Source organism: Haliotis rubra, unplaced genomic scaffold, assembly GCF_003918875.1.
Source record: "Haliotis rubra isolate DU_JTF1 unplaced genomic scaffold, ASM391887v1 Scf435, whole genome shotgun sequence".
Lineage (NCBI taxonomy): Eukaryota > Metazoa > Mollusca > Gastropoda > Lepetellida > Haliotidae > Haliotis > Haliotis rubra.
Genome location: NW_025767119.1, coordinates 244,433 through 265,644, shown reverse-complemented (window position 1 = coordinate 265,644; position 21,212 = coordinate 244,433). Strand labels below are relative to the sequence as shown.

Genomic DNA, 21,212 nt, shown 5'->3' with positions numbered 1-21,212 from the left:
AGGAAGGATACAACTGTGTGTCATCAGCGTGAAGGTGGAATGAAAGACTGTAACACCTGGCTATGTCTCCTAAGGGACAGGTGTACACTGTGAATAACAAGGGCCCTAAGACAGATCCCTGCGGAACTCCATAGACAAGCTCCTTGGAGTCAAATGAGTTGTCACCGATTACGACACGTTGGTATCTTTCTGATAGGTATGAACGAATCCACTGAAGCGCTGTCCCATTGATACCTACTCTTTCCTTCAGGGTGCTGATGAGGATGTCATGGTCGATTGTGTCGAACGCTGCTGACAAATCTAAAATAATTAGAATTGCAGCACCATTCTTGAAGGAGGTCATTTAGGACTCTCACCAAGGCTGTTTCCGTACGATGGTGTGTACGGTATGCAGACTGCAAAGGCTCCAAACAGTCGTGGGCAGTGTTGTGTCCTTTCAGTCTGTGTGCTACCACACGTTCCAAATTTTGGAGACAACAGGACGATTTGACAAGGGCCGATAATGTTTCAAACTTTCAGGATCGAGGTTCGGTTTCTTCAGCAGTGGGGTGATAACTGCCTTCTTAAGAGACACAGGAACATATCCCTCAGACAGATGAGTTGAAAGATGAAAGTCGTTTCCAATTTTAAGTGGGGAGGGGATCAAGCTACCCTCCTACACCTATACAATATAAATAAGAATATGATCAATTAAAGAGTAAATATAATACATACCAGTCCTTATTTACAGACGGATCAAAGAATGGTGGCGCAGTTGCTTGTGCCACTGTCATTAGATCCAAAACATTGTCTTCTCGATTACCAGATCACAACTCAAGTTTGACAGCCGAAGGAAACGCCATATTAACAGTGCTTAAAATATATTAATAAACATCCCAAATATATGCAAACATCCACTTTTAATTGAAATTATTGAATTATATAATGATCTTGCTACTGGCCAGTAAGACGCCGTCATCTGTTGGTTATCCAGCCATGTTGGAATTTCTGGTAACACATTGACTGATTTCGCTGCTAAGGCACCACTTCTTAATCCATACTCAGATTTAAAAAGCTACTATTAGATTTTATGTCCGTACATCATACAAATTAAGTGGGACACCCAAGTAGGTATAAATACGTTACGTGAAATTAAACCAACTATCGGTTACACCTGCTTGGTTTGTCAGTCCAGATTTGAAGAGGTCATTATACGACGATGTCGCATTGGCCACTCAAGATACACTCACGGATATTTGTTAAAAGGTGAGGATCCTCCGTTTTGTATCCCTTGTGATGAAAGAATCACGGTCAAGCATGTTTTGCTTGACTGTATAGATTTTTCCATCACTAGGGATAAATACTTTAGTGTCAGAACATTGGAGTATGTTAATTATCATTTAATTTCAAAAGAAATAGATAAATATTTTATTATTGGTAGTTTAGATTAGTAACTGAGATTGTTAGTGGCTGTACCCTGAAAGGGGGTTGAAGTATTGTAAACTTATTCTCCCCCTGAGAGGGTTTATAAGTCCCCAAACTTTCAAAGTAAATTTAAACTTACTACTTATTTAACCGCAGTATATATATCACTTTATTTTATGGCTAGATTGTCTAAAATTGCTAATGGCTGTAGGGATGGTGTAAATCCAGCTAGGATCCACGCAGGAAGCAAATATACTGTCCCCATGGTCTTAGTATGGTGATACACCTTCAGTTGTTGGCAATCAATAGCCTTTTTATATTGTATTGTTCTCTTTAAAAATACCGTATTATGACAACATGCTAGTTTAATTTATAGTTTTATATGTGAAACACTAGTAATTTTACTGTTCTTCGTCAACGGACTTTTAATTTCTTATTGTATTGTTCTATAACACAAAAATTCATTGTTCTCGTTACGATATGGCTGACATATTGCCGATGTGACTATGAATATTTTACTTACTCACTCACGCACTCACTCACTCACTAACAGGTTCGGCATTGATTGATCAGGCACAAGTTTCCAATAACAGGAACGACATAACAAGAAAGAACAATTATGCTGACGTCGCGGCTTCGTAGAATCTTTTCATCAAAGTAACATCTTCTGGAAAAGGTCGGGACGGGTTACAAATAATATAGAGTGCGGTGGGGTAGGCAAGTGATTAGAGTGTTCGTTCTTCACGCCTAATACCGGGTTTGTTTCACCATATATGCACAATGTGTATTATGGATAGCAAACCCTTTATTTATAATATGTACAAGTTGGAAGTACAAGATGGTAGTACCGATGATAGGCAGGAGGGTAAAAAACTGAAAAAATACAAAGTTCAAATTTAGTCTACAAAAAAAGTGAATATGCAAAGACAAAATACATTGATAATAATGTATATGTCCTGAAATATGCCTTGAAGTCCACACAATACTTAAAACAAGTATTTCCCTAAAGATTAATACAACGTCCCAAAACTAAACAATTTCCCAAATATGAAATAATGAAATACACACTTGAAATAGGCTACGCAAGCTATTATTATTTCATACAGATTAACAGTTAAAGGGAAGGAACTCCGAAAGTCTTATACTGAATGTAAAACTGTATATTTTATGAGCACTTTACTTGACGACTTGAACAAGAAAGTTTGGCAAATTTATACCTAAATGACTTACACATTTAACAAGAATGCTAACTGTTTCTACAATACCTAACTCATGACTGACTTAAACTACACATGCTGTGATATAAGTCGAAAGCTATATACACTGTAAAATCCTGTGCATGAATTATGCCTGATCGAAAACCAAACAGCGCTACTTTGTAGATTACCATAACAAACCTATAATTGGTTAACATGCCTAGACTGACAATTAAGCACCTAGATTTACATGAAAATACAAAATATAACTTAATACATACTAGCTCGTTGTTGTGTATGGTCCTAATGTGTTTCCAAACAAAAGCGTTTCTTGAAAATTGGTCCAAACCGGATAATAGTGGTAAGACTGGTTTTGTTTATATAGAATGCGCAAGAAATAAGGCACCAGGCTGGTTTAGTTTATAGATTGCGCAAGAATAAAGCGCTGTTTCGCACATGAAAGAGAATAATGTGTGCAGATCATATCATAATGATATTGCTGGAATGTTGATGAAAAGTAGCTCAAAGCCATACTCATTCACTGACTAAAAGGAAAATATAACACGAGGTGACGTTTCTACACTATTTTAAGAAGGTGTGGCAAGGTATTTTATTAGCAAAAACAAAAGATTGGAAACGAAATCCGAAAGCATGTTCCAAAACCAGCATCATTTTCCGAAAGTTTGCGACGTTCAGAGATTTCGTTAATTGGTAATACACCAAGACGAAATCCCTGTTCCTGACTTTCCATAGGGTCCTTACAGCTTGGCCTTCTGAAGTGTTGGCAGTGCACAGTAGCGCTGGACACTGGCCTGGTTGACCCCGTAGGTCGCTGTCCAACCGATCATCCCACCGACGACTAATGACCAGAAGGAATGGCCGACTGTGGAATCTGGGTCAAACTTGAAACACAAATACACATCTCAGGGGGAATAAACACTTTTTCATTGTTCCCAGCTGTATGTAGACGATTGTGTTTGTTTGTTGTTTAAAGCCGCACTCAGCAATATTCTAGCTATATAGCGGCGGTCTGGAAATAATCGAGTCTAACTAGAGGAATGTTATACATACTTGAAGATCCCTTTCGGTCGGGGGTCAGGCTCGCCCACACATGTCATCCTATCCCAATTGTGTAGATTGATGCACATGCTGTTGATCACTGGATTGTCTGGTCAGACTCGACTATGTACAGACCGACGCCATATAGCTGGAATACTGCTGAGTAGGGCGTTAGACAACAAACCAACCATCCATCCGTTTTTGTGTAAACTAGTGGACTTCATATGCTTCAGCTCACAGCCAGCATCACTGACTGCTTCAGTGCTGGTGGCTTGGAGATGTGATGCAGTGTTGGGTTTTGAACAACCTGTATTGCACAAGAATTCATTCTTAAGTCTCGAAAGTTGATAGGATTTACATTGTTTGTCTGAGTTCAAAGTGTTTTCAAAATTTGATGTTGCAATTGCCTCTGTTCGTCAGTGGTTAAAACTGTGATTCGGCAGAGGGATCGGTTTCAATGACAAACAGACGCAGTCACCGAACGGGATGCGCATTATCATTATCAAGTACATTTGCTTTATCAGATGCCGCTTCGTTGAATGTCATCAAATGACAACTCGGCCTTGCGAACTTATATATCTATTGTTAAGTGCGGTGTTTAACTACACAAACGAAAAAATTACAGATGGTTGTGCAATCATCTTACAGTGATGATTCTACATCAAATATTTAGGTGGTTACAGTTTTAGAGTTATTGAGCTCAGGTCTCCTTTCCATGTGACTGATGTTCACATGAAAAAGAAAACATATATAGATTTTCTGTGCAAATAGCGTTGCAACGAAGCATGCAATGAGCTGTGTCACGTTGAACTTACCTACGTTCAGACAGACTTCTTTATATCACGGTTACTTGTCACACCTTCATGGGAGCGCTGCTGTAGGACAATCATTTCGTTGGCAGTTGGAGAAACCGTGAAGACAGGCTTGCTCAACTAAATATTTGGACATCTGCTGAAACCCGAATTATGCAGATGTATTCTATCTCTCGTCTCAGCATCAACTTCATCTCCTTCGTTAGTTTAAGTATGTGGACTTACATCACTGTCTCCTGCACGTCTTTGTATGCCCGCCGCCTCATGGAGTACGACGATAAGAAGGTAGTGCAGACTGAAATGCACACCTTCACAAATGGGACCCTGATCGGCTGTGCCAGAGCATGTTTAGGAGAGAAGTACTGTCTCAGTTTTCACTTCTATCGCGACGGGCCAACCTGTCTGACTCTGCGGGAACGTCCTGACAGCGTTATGGTGACGCCAACTGATGACGTCATTGGGTATCAGCTGTTTCTGACTGATAAGCGTAAGTATACAGTTTGTGTTTTGCTCAAGTAAATGAACTTGGTTTTATGCCACTTTAAGGGACATTCCAGCAATATCACGGCGGAAACACCGGAATTGTGCTTCAAACATTGTACAATTCAATGATACATATAAATTCATTAGTTTTATCAAAAAGGACAAGATCAGGTTTGTTGGCTGGAATTCTTCTGAGGCTGTGTATTGGCCTATTCCGAAGACATTTGACGCCCTGGACATGTTCAGGGTCGTACCATGGATGGACCTTGGTGTCAAAGCCACAGGCATGGCGAAGACAGTAGTAGAAGCAACATGCCATGCCATCATGCCATCAAGATATGTTGTTTGTGCCAAGGAATGGCAGCCACTGACAGGGTGTTGGGCAGTCTCTCTAATTTCATTACACATTCGACATTTCAGATTAATATATTCTTTAAGAATCACATTTTGCCGATTGCGAGTGGGAAGTGACTGGTCTTGGGCAGTTAAAAGAAAGCCCTCTGTTTCACATTTAAGACCAGCCGTTTTCATCCAGGTGAAGGAGTCGGTTGGATTGCTATTCTGTTCCACACACTGCATGTACACACGATGCAATGGTTTCTCAGAAAGCTTCTCCACAAATGTCTGACTCTGGGCAGACTTGGTGAAGGACTTCACCCGGTTTACTCCCATCGCTGTACCGTCCAGCAGTACATCACCATCAGCCAATTCAACCTCAGATTTCAGATTCTGTCCATCAGACATGATTTTTCTGATCAAGCGATCAAGACTCTGGAAATCTGGTTTTGTCTGAATCAACTACTCCAAAGGAAAAGGAAAGGACTGGCACAACCAAAGTATTGGTGGCTTTGAACGTGTTCCTAGCATTTAGCTCTGAGCTCCAGATTTTCTTTAAACGTGTGTTACATGTATACTCGGCTTGTAGTTTGTCTTGAATCTGGACATTCTGGAACTTGTCTCGAAATTACATTCGAAGATAGGTGTAGCCCTGATCTTCCGGAAGATAACCAATAACCACAAACCCCACCAAATCCCCATTGAATTTTGTTTGTTTGTTGATTTAAACAACAAAGAAACTCATAAATATTCAAGATATATGGCGGGGGTCTGTGGATAATCTAATCTGGACCAGACTGTCTAGTGACTAATATTATGAACATCGATCAACGCAATTGGGACCTCATTGCTCAGCAATATTCCAGTTATATGCTACAAAGCACCCATGAAAAATAGGATAGTTATTACATGTTCTCAATATATTTAGTAAGAGTTAATGTATGAAGAAGAGCGTTGTTAATTGTTAACGTTTTATTAAAGCAAAGTTAATGGAACACCTGGCAGCGGTGCATATTTTACTCTGAATGATGACTTCAAGTTTATTGCTAAATTTTGTTTGATATCATCCCTCTTGTCATACACCATTATTGACAGCCTTTCTGATCTGACTATATCCTAAACATGTTTATACATTATTCAACAATACCACATCGTGAATGAATGTCATTGAAGGGTAGCATGATGTAACACATGTTCTTCCTACCCGGATAGGTGGTGCTCACTGGCGTTGTGTGATACACATACAGAAATAAGAGAAGCAAAACATAATTTACGCCGCACTCAGCAATATTCCAGCCACATGGCGGCGGTCTGTAGATAATCGAGTCTGGACCAGACAATCCGTTGATCAACATCATGAGCATCGATCTGCGCAATTGGGAACCGATGACATGTGTCAACCAAGTCAGCGAGCCTGCCCTCCCGATCCCGTTAGTCGCCACTTACGGCAAGCATGGGTTACTGAATATCAATATTCGAAACCGGACCTTCACGGGTCTGTGAGTGAGGTTAGAAATATTCTATCAATATCACCTTGGGAGACACCAGAAATGGACTTCACACGTACCACAGTGGGGAATCGAACCAGGGTGTTCAGCATACATATTAACTACTAGGATATCCAATTGCCCCATGTAAATTAAGAAAACAGAGCATGTGTCTGGATCGTTTAATAACATTTTGGATCAATTTGTACAGCATGAATTTTGTTATTGAGCCAATAACCGTGCAATCCGTGTGAAATGTCATACACCCAACATTGTTGAAATTAAGTTTTTCCTGGTAACATGATGTCCTCTCGACTTTCGATTTGGATTGAATATTCTGTACCATAATTGTCATAACACGTCATAAATTGTCAGATGCCTACAACTTATTGGCATGGGATATGCACGATTGTCCCTCAGATAAATCGGACATCAGGTTAGGCCCATTCCCTCCGTCATCTCAGGATTCTTGAACAAACGCTGACCTACCAATGATGGTAATTATCTTCCAAGGCCTGGCATTCACAGTTAGACAACAACAAGAGAGGACTGAACATTGTTGAGACTTCATGGGACTCAAGCATCTCGTAACAGTGGTTACCTGGGAGAGCCATTTCCTGTTTTAAGACAAGTGAAATTAGTATTGCTTTCGCATGAAATGAGGTCATTTTCCAATTTTGTACAATATCCAAATAAACCAGATTATCTGATGATTGTCGTATGTTTGTTTCTACTCAATTCGTTCTGTTCATTACAAGATTCATAATGTATGGAAGTCTTTGACACATTTTATACAGCGGCTCATTGCAGCTTAAAAATATGGATGCTGCTTAACCAATTAAATGATTTCAAGGTTTATATTACTGGAATAGCTGCGTGCATGTAGTACTTTGAAACGTAGTGACATCTTGCCTATAGCGTGTTTCTGCTGATGTACTGTTAGATGACATAATATATTATTCTACAATTTCATACTAGATAGCGTTTTGAACAAACATCCCTTTCATTCTATGTTAAAGCACTTACTGACACCATCCTTCTCTCTGGCAACAGGTAGGAAACATCAATACTTGGTACATAAACCGTTAATGTAGCAGGGACTGGAATCATCCCACAGATAGCATCCTAACCTCTTTGGTCATGTGGACAAGGCGTCCGACCCCAGCATGGGACTCGTACATTTATAGTGGGGCTGGGCACGATCATATGAAATTGGAGCAAAACAAGTCTCAATTACACTGCTATGCGGTCCAGGGACGGGCCTTCTGTTCACGGGGGAGTCAGCTTGCTAACAGGATTAACCTTCTTGGCCCTGTGGACAAGGTGTCCGACTTCCGATCAGTAACACGGGATTCAGAAATTTAATGGCTGCTACATTAAGGTCAAAATCTATACAAAACATATAACAAAATAACAAGCACAAGTAGTTATGAATAAATAGAGTTTCCAATGGTCAGTTATGTTTACATGGTGATTGCTATGGCATTACGGTAACTAAGAAGAAAACAAGCTGTTCTCCAGGTGATCGAGCATTAACTCAGTTCTGCCATTCTTTCAGCTTTGCCAGTGGTTGGTTCCGACTGTGACCTGGACGTGGACTGCAAGTCTGTGATCAATACCCGCTGTCACAGCGGTTCCTGCAGGTGTGACGTTGGGCATCGCCTTCATGGAAACATATGTCAGAGTTACTCAGGTACAGGTACAGGCAGCAACCATTTTCAATAAACTGAGTTGAAAGTGAGAGCCACAATCAATAAGAATATTTCATTCAAGCAATATATATATATGCATTATTATTTATGTTTGTTTTCTTTCAACAAGGTAACGTAACATATCAAGGTAATATTTGATTTCACTTTCTTAGTCAATATATTGCAAAATACTTCATGCACCAAGTGTGGGCTTAGATGTCCGATGGGATATCATTCACATGTGGAATTTTCACATTACTGCGAACGGGAAATTTCAATAAGCATAGATTCGGTCACTTTTCAAAAAGCATTGTCTTTGCAATCACCAGCATAGACCTTTATGCAGATGTACACTTATCAAATAGAATTACGTCAGGTTACTTGAATTAGGTCAGGTTACGTGGAACATGAAGTCTTTGAATGGCATTTAATATGATAGATTTAAGGAAGAGAGTATTTATGGATGTCAACTTCTTCATGATAATGATCGTACCATTTCGGATAATATATACTTACTCAATATATACTACAAACAAAAAGTATGGGAACACCCTGATATGTGATAGTCATGTATAAATTTAAACGTGGTGAGGCCATTTATACTCTAGGGTAAATGCAACTTTTATGTGCTTAATGGGCATTTTAAACGACATGGTAGAACATGCAGTAAAGCAACTGAAACACACCAGCACCATGTTTGATTCAAACGCCCAAACACAACAGCCTAGTGCATGTGGAGACTTCCCAGCGCAGACCGTTAAGCAGGGCCATTGCATGGTTACAGGATGGTGAATCCATAAGAAGTGTCGCTCGCCATCTTCAGGTGTCTCCCTGTCATTCACATACAGAGAGACAGGTTCCAGGTCACTGGTAGATTACAGGACAGACCTCGTGCCCATTACACACACAAAAAGTTGCATTTACCTATGAGTATAAATGACCTCACCACGTTTAAGTTTATATGTGACAATCAAATTTAAGGGTGTTCCCATACTCTTTGTTTGTATTACACAAGCATATAAAGGAAAACGTTGTATGCCTCATAATAAAGAGGTTGACAACCATAATCCCTTGCTTACTTGGATCTTACTGCAAATACAGTAGCTACATCATGTATTTTTGTAAGGAGTTATTTTTCACACTGGAAACGTCTTTCTGCTTCTTTAGATATGACCCAAAATTAAACACAATATATATATGAAGTGCACATGTAAATCAGAGATTCTTGAGGATTTGGGTTGATCTTCAGCCACCCTTGCTTATTGTAAGAGGAAAATGGATGGACATGACATCATATTCCAGCTGGGTAGATGGATGCTCCTGTCAATCACTGGTCTGTCTGGTCCAGATGTGATTATGTGCAGACCGTCGTCACGCAGCTGGAGAATTCCCAAATGAGGAATCAAAATATCAAACACATTGTTGAGCACAAGTAAAATGCGGACGTTTTCCAGGAGTGGTTATACAGATTTTCATCGTGTCCAGCCATGTTCACGGTGTTCTCCACCATATCAATCCTTTACAAATTTGGATATTCGAGACTGTGGTGTACAATCGCATCCTCGTGCAAATTTGTTTGAGAATTGGGTGCTTCAGGGAGAACAAGATGTGCTTCCCCTTTTGTGAACTACTGCAGGCATCACCTACATTCAGATCCTGAAGACCCGGGCGAGAATCGCTCTTCAGTAACCCATGCTTGTTGTGAAAGATAACCTGGATCGATTATTTACAGACCACCATAATATTGCTGAAAAATTGCTGAATGTGTCTTTTACCAACAAACCAACAAAACCGTTACTCAATGAGCATTTTCCATGTAATCGTCTCCACTAAATAGCCTTTTACACCCAGTTGAACATGGAGAAACTGGTTATTCTCTGCTCGTGACGTCACAGCAAATATTTACAGAACAATACAACTCAGAAATTCAACGATTAATTCGAGTAGACAGAAACTGGCAAAAGGTTGTTCACATTTCAGTGGCATGTGCGTCATTCCCTGGCTATACTTGGGATGTTGACAGTGGCATATGCTACATGGTCGAAACAATGGAGGCAAAGAACTGGGATGAAGCTGCGAGTAGCTGCCGCTCCACTCAGGGGAATCTCATACAACCTAACACTGCTGCCAAGATGAATCTCGTGAAACAAGTAATCACAGGTATGAAGTGAGTTAAAATTAACTGTGACTAATTGTATGTCGACAAAAGACAGTAAAAGAGAATGTTGAATACCACACTCACTAGTAAGTCAAAGAGGACTTGCTTTCAGGTTGGTCACAAATAGGGCTGTGCAATGCGATATTTAAAAAACAACAACCAGCAGGCCTACAATCAAGTGGAACTTAAAAATAAGTCGATGTTATGAGTTTCAATTAAGATGGAATCACGTGCCACTCTCTGGAGAATACTTGTGCATTACGTAAGCCCATGGGTGTCACCGCCATAAAGATTTCAATTGGCGATACCAACTAATTTAAAACATTATTTTAAAAAAGAACTGCCTGAGGAGCATTCTAGAAGTTGTGAATAATAGGAATGACAAGTATTTATGGATGATCAACTTATTTATTGTACAATAGTGACGTTTCGGTAAAGATACTTACACATTTTTCAAGCTTGAAAACGGTATAAGAATATATACAGAAACGTCACTATTTTATCATAAAAGTCTATGTACGATATTATCGATAACCAAATTTTCATATCAATAATAATTAATAATTTTCCTATCGACGATATCCGACTATCAATCATTTTAGCCAACCCTAGTCTTGATAGACAACTCGAGTAGGTATAACAGAACATTAAATAATTTCAATGACGTTGGTGTACACCTACTTGCTGTCTAAGATCGGCTGAAACGTCTAATATACTCGGGGCGGTGGGGTAGCCTAGTGGTTAAAGCGTTGGCTCGTCACGCCGAAGACCCGGGTTCGAATCCCCACATGGGTAAAATGTGTGAAGCCCATTTCTGGTGTCCCCGCCGTGATGTTGCTGGAATATTGCTAAAAGCGGCGTAAAACCAAACTCAGTCAGTCAGTCTAATATACTCGTTGATATACAAGCCACAACGAGAAAGTGTGCCCACAGGAAATTAAAATATATGTATTGGAATAAGATGTTACTTATACAAATGTAAACACAGTTATTGATCAATTGTTACTTGAATTAGTCACATATTCATGTGCACTCAGTAATATTCCTGCCATATGGCTGTAATCTGTAAATAATCGAGTCTGGACCAGACGATGATATATGTCAGACAGACAATCCAATGACCATCATCATGAGCATTGATCTACGCAATTGGGATATGATGACAGTCAACCATGTCAGCGAGCCGATCCCGTTAGTCACCTCTACTACAAGCATGGATTCTGAAGACGAGGGCCTTCAGTCACCCTCAATCTTTTTGATACGGGTGTACGTAACTTGATTTTGGATACAGAAGAAGAAGAAGAAGAAGAAGAAGAAGAAGTATATTCAGTATTTGAGGTCACATGGCCAAGAGTACAAACATATGAGAACAATATTGTACAGATGGACAGAAAAAACATGTAATTAGTTCATTTTCATACAGGCAAGTTAGGCTTTAGAAATAATGCAACTGACTTCAATAGATGTGCATTTGTTGTTGTTAAAAGTTGTTTAAATTTTAATCTTGATGGGAACGTATGGTAATAACTAGGTAAGTACAGTTTTCTGTGTACATAATAGAATGGACACACAAGTAAAAAATGGAATTCATCCCGTGTAACGTTAAAATCACATTTGTCACATATCAGTACATTGGAATTTATATTATTATTATAACGCTGTTGTTGATATTTAACTTAAGGCTTAAACAGCGGAATTTGCATAAAATGTGTATAAGGTCTTTGTTGTAACAAAGTTCCAATATGTATTTTTCAGGTTCCAGGGCGGACTTGATTGCTCCATAGTCTTTAAGAAAAGATGAAGATGTTATCCTAGAATGCCAATTTTGAATTTCAATATCTTGGCATCTTTGTCTAAATTCACTTCTAAACGTTTCTATATTCCCACATTCCTGTGTAATCCAAACATAAGAAAATCCAGCTCGGAATAAAAGTAGCCACACATGCGTAACCCAGTTGCAGCTGCCACTATCGTCTTGCAGCTTTAACATTTCATAACATGATTTTAGATGTCGATTATCGTCCATATGTAATATTCTGCACCAATATTTGATACATCTGACGTAATATTTAAGGTATAATTTAGTTCTGCCCATTTCACCAAGTATAGCATTGGAAGAAACATTTTTATTAACACACAGAAAACGTTTGAAAAGGAAACAATGGATTTTCTCAATGTGAGGACGACATGAATGTCTCCAGATTTCACTACCGTACAATATTATTGGGGATATCTTACTATCAACTATTGCTGAAGCAACTTTCAAACACATATGTGGAAAATCTTTAAACGTTTTAAATATAGGGAACGAGGTTTTTTGGGCTTGAAGACTTAGTGTTTCACATGTCTTCGACCATATCAATTTTGTGGTAAAAACAACACCTAGATATTTATAGCGTGATACAACATTCATTTGATTTCCATTATAGAACCATTTTCTGTTTTCTTAAGATATCCACCATTTCTAAATACTACTATACAAAATTTGCCAAGATTGACTTCTAAACCTCATTTTGAGCAAAAACAATACAATGTATCAAGTTTTCTTTCTAAACCAATAACAGTGTCATCAAGTAAGTTAATATCATCTGCAAAAAGCAGTAATAAAATATCATTTAAACCATCTTTGACAAATATTCCTCTTAATCCACAATTATTCATTTCATCCACAAGCTCGTTGATAAAATAAAGTATAAACAGAGCTGTGCTAAGCATGCAACCTTGCTTTACCCCAGATGATGTGTTAAAGATTTCAGATCTCTTATTTCAAACTTTAACAAAAGCTGATACCTTATCATACATATCTTTCAGCAACTTGAACATTTTACCATGGACACCTTTGGTGAGAAGTACATACAAAAGCTTATTTCTTTTCACCAAATGAAAGGCTTTTTTAAGTCAATAAAAGCTGCATAAAATCGATGTTTGGGTTTTCTTAGATATTTTGGGCATAGAGATTGAAGGACAAATATGTTATCGACTGTTGAATAGTCAGCTCTAAATCCTGCTTCACACTCATGTAAAATCTCATGCAGTTCCATCCAGATACGAATTCTGGAGTCAAGGAGAGAAGCAAAAATTTTACCCATCATATTCCACAATGATATGCCACGATAATTGTCGGGTCATGCTTATTACCCTTCTTATACAATGGTATAATCATACCGATGTTCCAAATGCCTGGAAATCCGGTGTCTAATACAGCGTTAAACAGAAATTCTAAGTATGGAATAATGAAATTTGCATTTGTAATAAACTCAGGTGGTATTCCGTCAGTGCCCGGGGATTTTCCGATCTTAAGGGATTTGGTTGCCTGTTCTGTTTCACTTCTAGATATTGGATCTGATAAGAAGTCTTCATTGTCACAGTCTGAGCAGTCATGACTTGATATATACTCACCAAAATTGAAAACGCCCCAGTCTAAAATTGTCAATATTTTCACCAAGAAGGATTTCAGCATGACAATGATCAATGAATATAAATAACATGAAGTCGAAGGGCATGTCTAGTTGAAAAAATGCTTTAGAAACAAATTCATGTTCACAGTATGACTCTTAATTCCAAAACGCATCAACGTGCAGCCACTCCATGAAAAAAGCGCGAATTTCATTCTGAAATCATGCTGACTGTGACATTAAAAGCAGGTGTATGAGAAACGATTCTCATTGCTTCACTAACAATCGTGAAACGAGGACAGAGATGCCGACGTTAACACCTCACGAAAGGGAACGTGCACAAGGCAAGATTCTGGTTGGCACCAGCATCAGGGATATTACTCGACAACTTGGACTTGGCCACTCCACCATCGTTAGGCTTCATAGACGACAACAGCAGAAATGCAGCACCCGTGACCTTCAACGACCTTAGCAACAACGTGTCACGACGCCCCGTCAGGATCGCCATATTGACCTTTGGCCTTATCCGTGACTGGACACTGCCGACTGCCAGGACTGCTGCACTAGTTCAAGGTCGACGTGGGGTCATGAGCTCAGACACCATGCGACACCGTCCACACGCTACAGGGCTCCATACTCGACGTCTTTACGTTGGACCAATTCTGACTGCAGACACCGTATTGGGCGTATACAGGCATGTTCAGAAAAGGTAACAACAATGGCATGGTGTGGTAGTCACTGATGAGACACGTCTTCATCTACGTAATGCTGACGGCCGACTACGTGTTTGGCGTAGACGTGGTGAACGTTATGCTGATGAGTGTGTGGTTCAGACAGATCTTTGGGTGGTGGGAGTATCATGGTCTTGGGTGAAATAAGTTACAATCACAGGACTGCTTTCATGTCTGTCAAGAGAGAGTTAATGCCCTTTACTACCGTGACCAGATTCTTCAGAATCACATCGTATCATTCTTCAATCACCACCAAGATGTCCATGCTTTTCAACAGGACAACGCCCGGGAACACGCAGCTAGACTTTCCATGCAGTATCTGGTCCAGCAAGACATCCAGGTTATTCACTGGCCAGCACTGTCGCCAGATGTATCCCCCATTCAGAACTTGTGTGACGAAATCAGTCAGAGTCTTTCGCGGCGACAACAGTTGCGAACTATCTGGGAACTTGAGGCTGCGATATTGACTTTTCGATTGGACACCATGTGTGTTTGATTCTTTCTGACTGTGGAACAATTAAATGAGTGAGCATCTTTTCTATGTTGTTGCTTTTGTCAGTCGTCCATCTGTTATTATCCACTAAAAAAAATATCAATTCCTTACACGTGCAGTCTAAGTAAACTTAGACTCAGTATTATTCGTTACACTGCTATACTGAGTCTAACAAAACCTTGTGGGAGGTCGCGTCAGGTAACCTTTGAGCGACCTATGACCGTCCAATCAAACGCGAGATGGCCGAACGTATTTAACTTATCAGACAACAACTATTATTAAGGGTTCGGCGGGACTTACTAAACGGATTTTCTCTTTCCCGTTCACCTACCCTGATCTCCCAACAAATGAAAATTACATAAAACACAGATATTTGCCCTGCAGTATATACGCTTTGGGGTTTCTGTTGACATGGCTGTCATTAGCTAATATTTCAGCAAGCTGACATGCTTGAATACTTTCAAAATGCTATTTTTAGCGACTGTTTACTCACTGCTGTGGTGTGCCTCACTAGGAACCGATCTATTCGTAACTACGCGTGTCATTCTGGCAAGCCGGATGGCGTGTAGGTCACGGAAAGAGGCGAGTAGTTACGAATGGGAACCGATCGTACGGAAAATAGCATTCAGAATCGTTCGGTACAAACTTTGTGGAGGTAAAAGTTCAAAAGGTATGTGCGAATGTCAGCTGTCGCGATTTGGTAAGCTGTGTTCTGATTGGTCAATTGTAAGTGGTGCGTTTTCAATGTTGGTGAGTATATATTCACGGGCGGTTTCATCAAAACCTTTATCATTTATTCCCTCCCTAATCAGTTGTAAGGGATTTCACCTTAGACCAAAACTTTTACAAGCACCAGCTGCTACACATATTGCATCAGCAAGCATGTTACTAAATTGTCGAGATTCATCCCGGCATACACTTTTGACACTCCTCTTTGCATCAATATAGCAATTAAGAGTTTCTCTTGACCGATACCTCCGAAGTGTGTTTAAGTGAAAGAATATAATTTTGTGTCTTAGCACACTTACAGTCTTGAACAAAGCACTTAGGTTGTAAAGGCTTTTGTTTAGCCACTTCATACACGTCAGTTACGTCAGCTGCATTCGTTCTACCAGCTTGTCCGCTGCAGCATTGATATTTACGTTTACCAACTGTTGAAAGTCATCAACAATATTAGATGCTACATCAGACGTTATGTTGACACCAAATTGATAGTCTTTGTTCTTACCTGCCTTGAATGTGTCAATTTGATAACACTCTATGCTTCCTTCATTATCGTTGCTATCGGCTTCTATCCCTGCAACAACACCGAGGTTTATAGTGCATGATAATGGTAGGTTATCTGAGTCTGGTCGAGAATGCACAGTCATGTCTGGAATAGCACTAAAACAATTTGTTGAAGCCAATATGTAGTCACGATCGATTATGAGTAATACAAGTAACGGACCCCCTCTCGTCCTCTTGCTTTCTACCATTTACAATGTCTATGCCCCACAGCTTGCACAGTTCTAGGAGAGCGAGACCAAACGTATTAGTTACACTGTCTTCAGTTCAGTTCTAGGTTCGTTGAAATAGTCGGGTAAATAGAAATCTGATAAAGGGAGATAATCAGTGCCATTATCATTTTCAATCAAATAATCGTCGTGTCTTTAAATGGCATTTAGAAGTGAATACACATAAAGGCAAGAGTTTTATGGATGTCAATTTATTTATACAAATAATCGTCATTTGAACCAACCGGAGCGTTAAAATCTCCGAAGAGTCCTATTGGTATGTCTTCACTATAATTTGCTCTAATGGATGTCAGTTTTGATTATAGTTCATCAATATCGTTTGAACCAGTGTCATTGTAGAGCGGGGAACCATCATGTATAGAGGAAACCAATAATGCCAATATCATAAATATAGAAAAATACACAATTTTGTCAGGTAGAAAAGATTATCATGTATAAATGGCTGAAAGTGCTTCTTATATAGACGGCAACTCCGCCAGAATATCGTCCGTAATTGCCCAATCTTCTCGCAGCAGAGCTATGACAAACATATCCAGTAAAGAGTGATTCAAGTTCGCTCATATCATGTTTCATGGTTTCTACCAAGACAAAATTGTCAAATGGTTCACAAAACTGCATGAATGAATTGATGAATGGATCCCCTGAACATTCCAGACACAAATGTTCTGGATTAGGTTGGACGTTGTGGCTTTATCTTCTAACGTTGGCGATGCATCCGGTTCCAGAGGTTGGCCACGGCCGTCTTCCTACGAAGAAACTGACGCCCCTTGGGTACCCCCGATGCCATCCACTCAAGGCCCAAGATCCGGTGTGCCCCGGCGGGCGGTAGAGGATCGATTACTGGTCTTTCTTATGGCATCTTTGTCAAGGACATAAACGTCGCCCTCTACCACGACCTTATCATAAGAGAAGAAAGGTGGTTTCACGAGCCTCTACCTGTATGGTATAAGAGAAGTTCTGATCTTTCTTACTTTCTCAGTGTAATCATTTGCTACATGAATCAGTTCATTTCCTTTAAGTTTAGTTTTTGCGAGCTCAAAGACGCTTACCTTGTCTTTGTATGACACGAGTTTTGCGATAATGGGCTTGCGTTTTCCTTTTTTCTTGAGACGATGGGCTCGCTCGTTGGGGACAGTGTCTGCATTGTCCATTCGAAGATGGTCACGGAGGAAATCTCTCACTAGCGTCGCTGTCTCTGACCATTTCTCTCCGAATACACTCTCTATCCCGTGAATGATTACGTTGTTCCTCCTGCTCTGGGCCTCTTCTTTATCAACCTGATTTTCAAGTCTAGCAAGTCTATCTTTGTGTTCAACATTTTCTGCTTTCAACTTAGAAAACTCATCTGATATTTCTTTCCTTACTGTATCAAACTTCTTGTTTAGTTTACTCATGTCAGATCTTATCGATCTCAAGACTTGTGCCATATCGTCATCATAGTTGTCTGATTCGCCGTTGTCCGAAAGTCCGTCACTAGCAAAGGCGAGTGTAGACTGCCTGGTCCCCACACTGGGAGCACGTTGCAACACACTTCGAGATGACGTCGGACAATTGGATATATATGCATGACTTTGATGTACTTAATTTACCTTCTTCACATGCACACTTGCACATTTTCAAGTCAAGTTATTCAAGGTGTTGGGACGACGATCACACAAATTCTTTCCACTCAAGTGAATGAGTAAGTTCAAAATGAGAAATAGTTGGAATTGTCTCGACAACAAACCTCCTCTGATGTGAAGTTTTCTGAATATTCGCCTTGAGTTAGGTCCACAAGCGAAGAAACAGCCAATCCAACCTTGCCAGCATTCAAGCGAATCACCAATGTTGCACGTGAAATTTACAATCTTCACGCTTGAAGGGTGAGTGACAGATATTGACAACGCATCGACCTTTGACAATGAACACAACTTTTGGTCCTAAAAGTCATAAAATCACTTTTGATGTCAAATCTAAGTTTACGTATGTACCTGCAACGTTGTTAGGAAGGCGATGTAGCAGTCAAATCAGTGATAACTATGTACATGTCATTTTTGTGAGCTCGACATCAACACAGCCGGTCACACCTTACGCATGCGCACACAATTTCTTCAAAGGTTATTGTTTACATGAAGGTTGTGTCATGGAGAGGAATCTCTATTGTGGGGGTTCAGTGATGATTTGGTTTAGTTTATTTGTTTGTTTGTTGATTAATGCCACACGCAGCAACATTTCAGCTATATGGCGGAGGTCTGTAAATAATCGAGCCTTGACTGGACAATCCTTAAATCAACAGTATGAGCATCGATCTACGCAATTAAGATACGATGACATGTGTCAACCCAATCAGCGGTCCTGACCACCCGATCCCGTAAGTCGCCTTTTACGACAAGCATGGCTTGCTGAAGACCAGTTTTAACTCGGGTCTTGTTTTCAATGTAAGATCAATATGTTCTGTCTCTCATGACGACTGCACTTTCTTTGTGCTTATATCACCACAGTTCTCCCAAGTGCTCATAAGAATAATCGAAAATATAAATAAGGAATCTGATGTAATTTTCGAACGATTTAGGGATGCAGTTTTACCTTCTAACAGACATTTTATGTCGAATTATAATTCGATGCTGAAGAATATTTGGCTAAAGTTTCACCTAATCGTTTTACGATGATAACTTTAACTGTCGGTGTATCATGACAATCTTTCAGTTGGTGAACTTTCACCCTCAACTCTTTGATACTGGTGTACCACACTCCGGCACAGCGATGACTTAACATAACATCACTGTCACAGACTAAGTTGCATATCACGTGACCGGACTTTTCTCTTGTTTGTAATCAAACGCGCATATTCATAATAAGAAGAGACTGGACTCACGAACGCTTTTCGGCGCTCTCTTCATAATGTTTTACATTGTTACATGTATATTCTTCCACAACTGCGACAGGTAGGTCTATGCCTACATATTTAGATATCCAACTGACTGCATCGTTCGCTCTCCGTCGGCTTCGATGACAGCCCGTGGATCCGTACAACCTATGTAAACAAAGGATCGCTACGCAAATCGAAATAGTGTTACATGTTTTTGGATATTTTTTCAGTGAAACTAATTCATTCTATTAAAGATGTTTAGTTAGATGTGTAGACTCGTCAAAAATAAAAAAGAGTAAAAGAAATCTGTACATTATATTTAATGGACATTGCAAGATGTGACGAATCGTCACATTTTTGTGGCCTGTGGCAGAGGTACTATGCTGGCTTGCCGCATGGAATTCTGGGTAGGAGACAAATTCTCCAAAGGTTATTGTTTCAATGGTTCATCGACACTTTGTACTATTTATTTTTTTACAATTATTTGAACTTTGATTTAAAGGTAACGCTTAAATGTTCAGCTTTATCAATGTTGTTCAAAGTTAACTGTTTTTATTTGAAGGTGTCAAAGACGTGAGGACATATTTTAAACAACATGTAAACTGAAATATCTTCAAGACAAAGTGCAAACGGAAATATTGAATTGAGTTTTGTTTTCTATTACAGAAAAAATTTGGATTGGTGCTCAACTTGATCAGTCGGAGTGGAGGTGGGCTGACCGTACGGTCGTGAATACGGCCTTTTGGGCGCCTTCCCAACCCAGTGGAGACGGCCCGTGTGTAGAGATTGTTCCGTTTGAGGCTTTCTTGTGGAATGACGTACGCTGTACAGCTAAGAGATTTTACGCTTGTGAAATTAACTTTGGCTGAATTTCACACTGTGTTCCTCTATGGATTTTGTCCACTTTAGCCTATGGAGCTCCTAATTTATGACATGCTCCTCACCTCGTTATGACTAACGCAAGTCCATCAGTCAGTTTTTAAACCATTTATAGTTTCATCTTCAGAAAGCATCAAGGAGTAACTGACCTATTAGGATGCATAACTTCTGGATATTACATACTTGTTCATAGCGCAAACCACAATCAATATATTACTATGGATTGAAACAAATAACAAAAAGCCTGTAAAATTCATTTTTTTAGAACGGACATCAATGCAAAGGCAACTGACCTAATATCAAAGCAGGAGTAATGCTTAATGCATATTGATTAGTATGATTATGGTGATTATTATGATTCATAGTTATTACGTTAATTAACTATAGGTTGTCATCTCTTTATTTGCGCTTTAGACTGAACATGACGTTTTAGGTAATTCAGTGTTCCACCTAGAAAACGTAATCTTCAAAATAAACAACATCAGTTTTCAGCTGTATCTACCAGTGGTTCTTTACTTTTCAGCAGTTGAAGTCATAAGGTTCAATAACCATAGTTTTTCAAAGAGCAGGTAGATATGTGTTTGTTAACATACACGTGGCCTCGGATAAACGACTTCTTCACGGACTCAAACATAAGGAGCATAGTTACTTTTTTATTCACTGTCAACAGGTTTCTTTGAGACGTTACACAACTATAACTGTTTGAAATGCATATTTTGTAAAGGT

At 39.5% G+C, this 21,212-nt stretch overlaps 1 protein-coding gene across 1 annotated transcript; it reads left to right on the top strand.

Moving 5' to 3' along the window:
• Window positions 1-4,684: 4,684 nt before the first annotated feature.
• LOC124289163 (C-type lectin domain family 18 member A-like) lies at window positions 4,685-21,129 on the top strand. Its single transcript, XM_046725775.1, has 4 exons — window positions 4,685-4,958; window positions 8,336-8,470; window positions 10,449-10,628; window positions 20,274-21,129. The coding sequence occupies exons 1-4, from the start codon at window positions 4,685-4,687 to the stop codon at window positions 20,474-20,476; spliced, it is 792 nt and encodes a 263-aa protein (XP_046581731.1). The 3' UTR covers window positions 20,477-21,129.
• The last annotated feature ends 83 nt before the right edge of the window (window positions 21,130-21,212 follow it).

Bases quoted from the DNA above. Each gene is read 5' to 3' on its own strand.
- LOC124289163 (XM_046725775.1), top strand. From the start codon at position 4,685: ATGTGGACTTACATCACTGTCTCCTGCACGTCTTTGTATGCCCGCCGC. The intron at 4,959-8,335 runs GTAAGTATACAG...CCATTCTTTCAG, and splicing joins GCTGTTTCTGACTGATAAGC to CTTTGCCAGTGGTTGGTTCC. The intron at 10,629-20,273 runs GTATGAAGTGAG...TTTCTATTACAG, and splicing joins CGTGAAACAAGTAATCACAG to AAAAAATTTGGATTGGTGCT.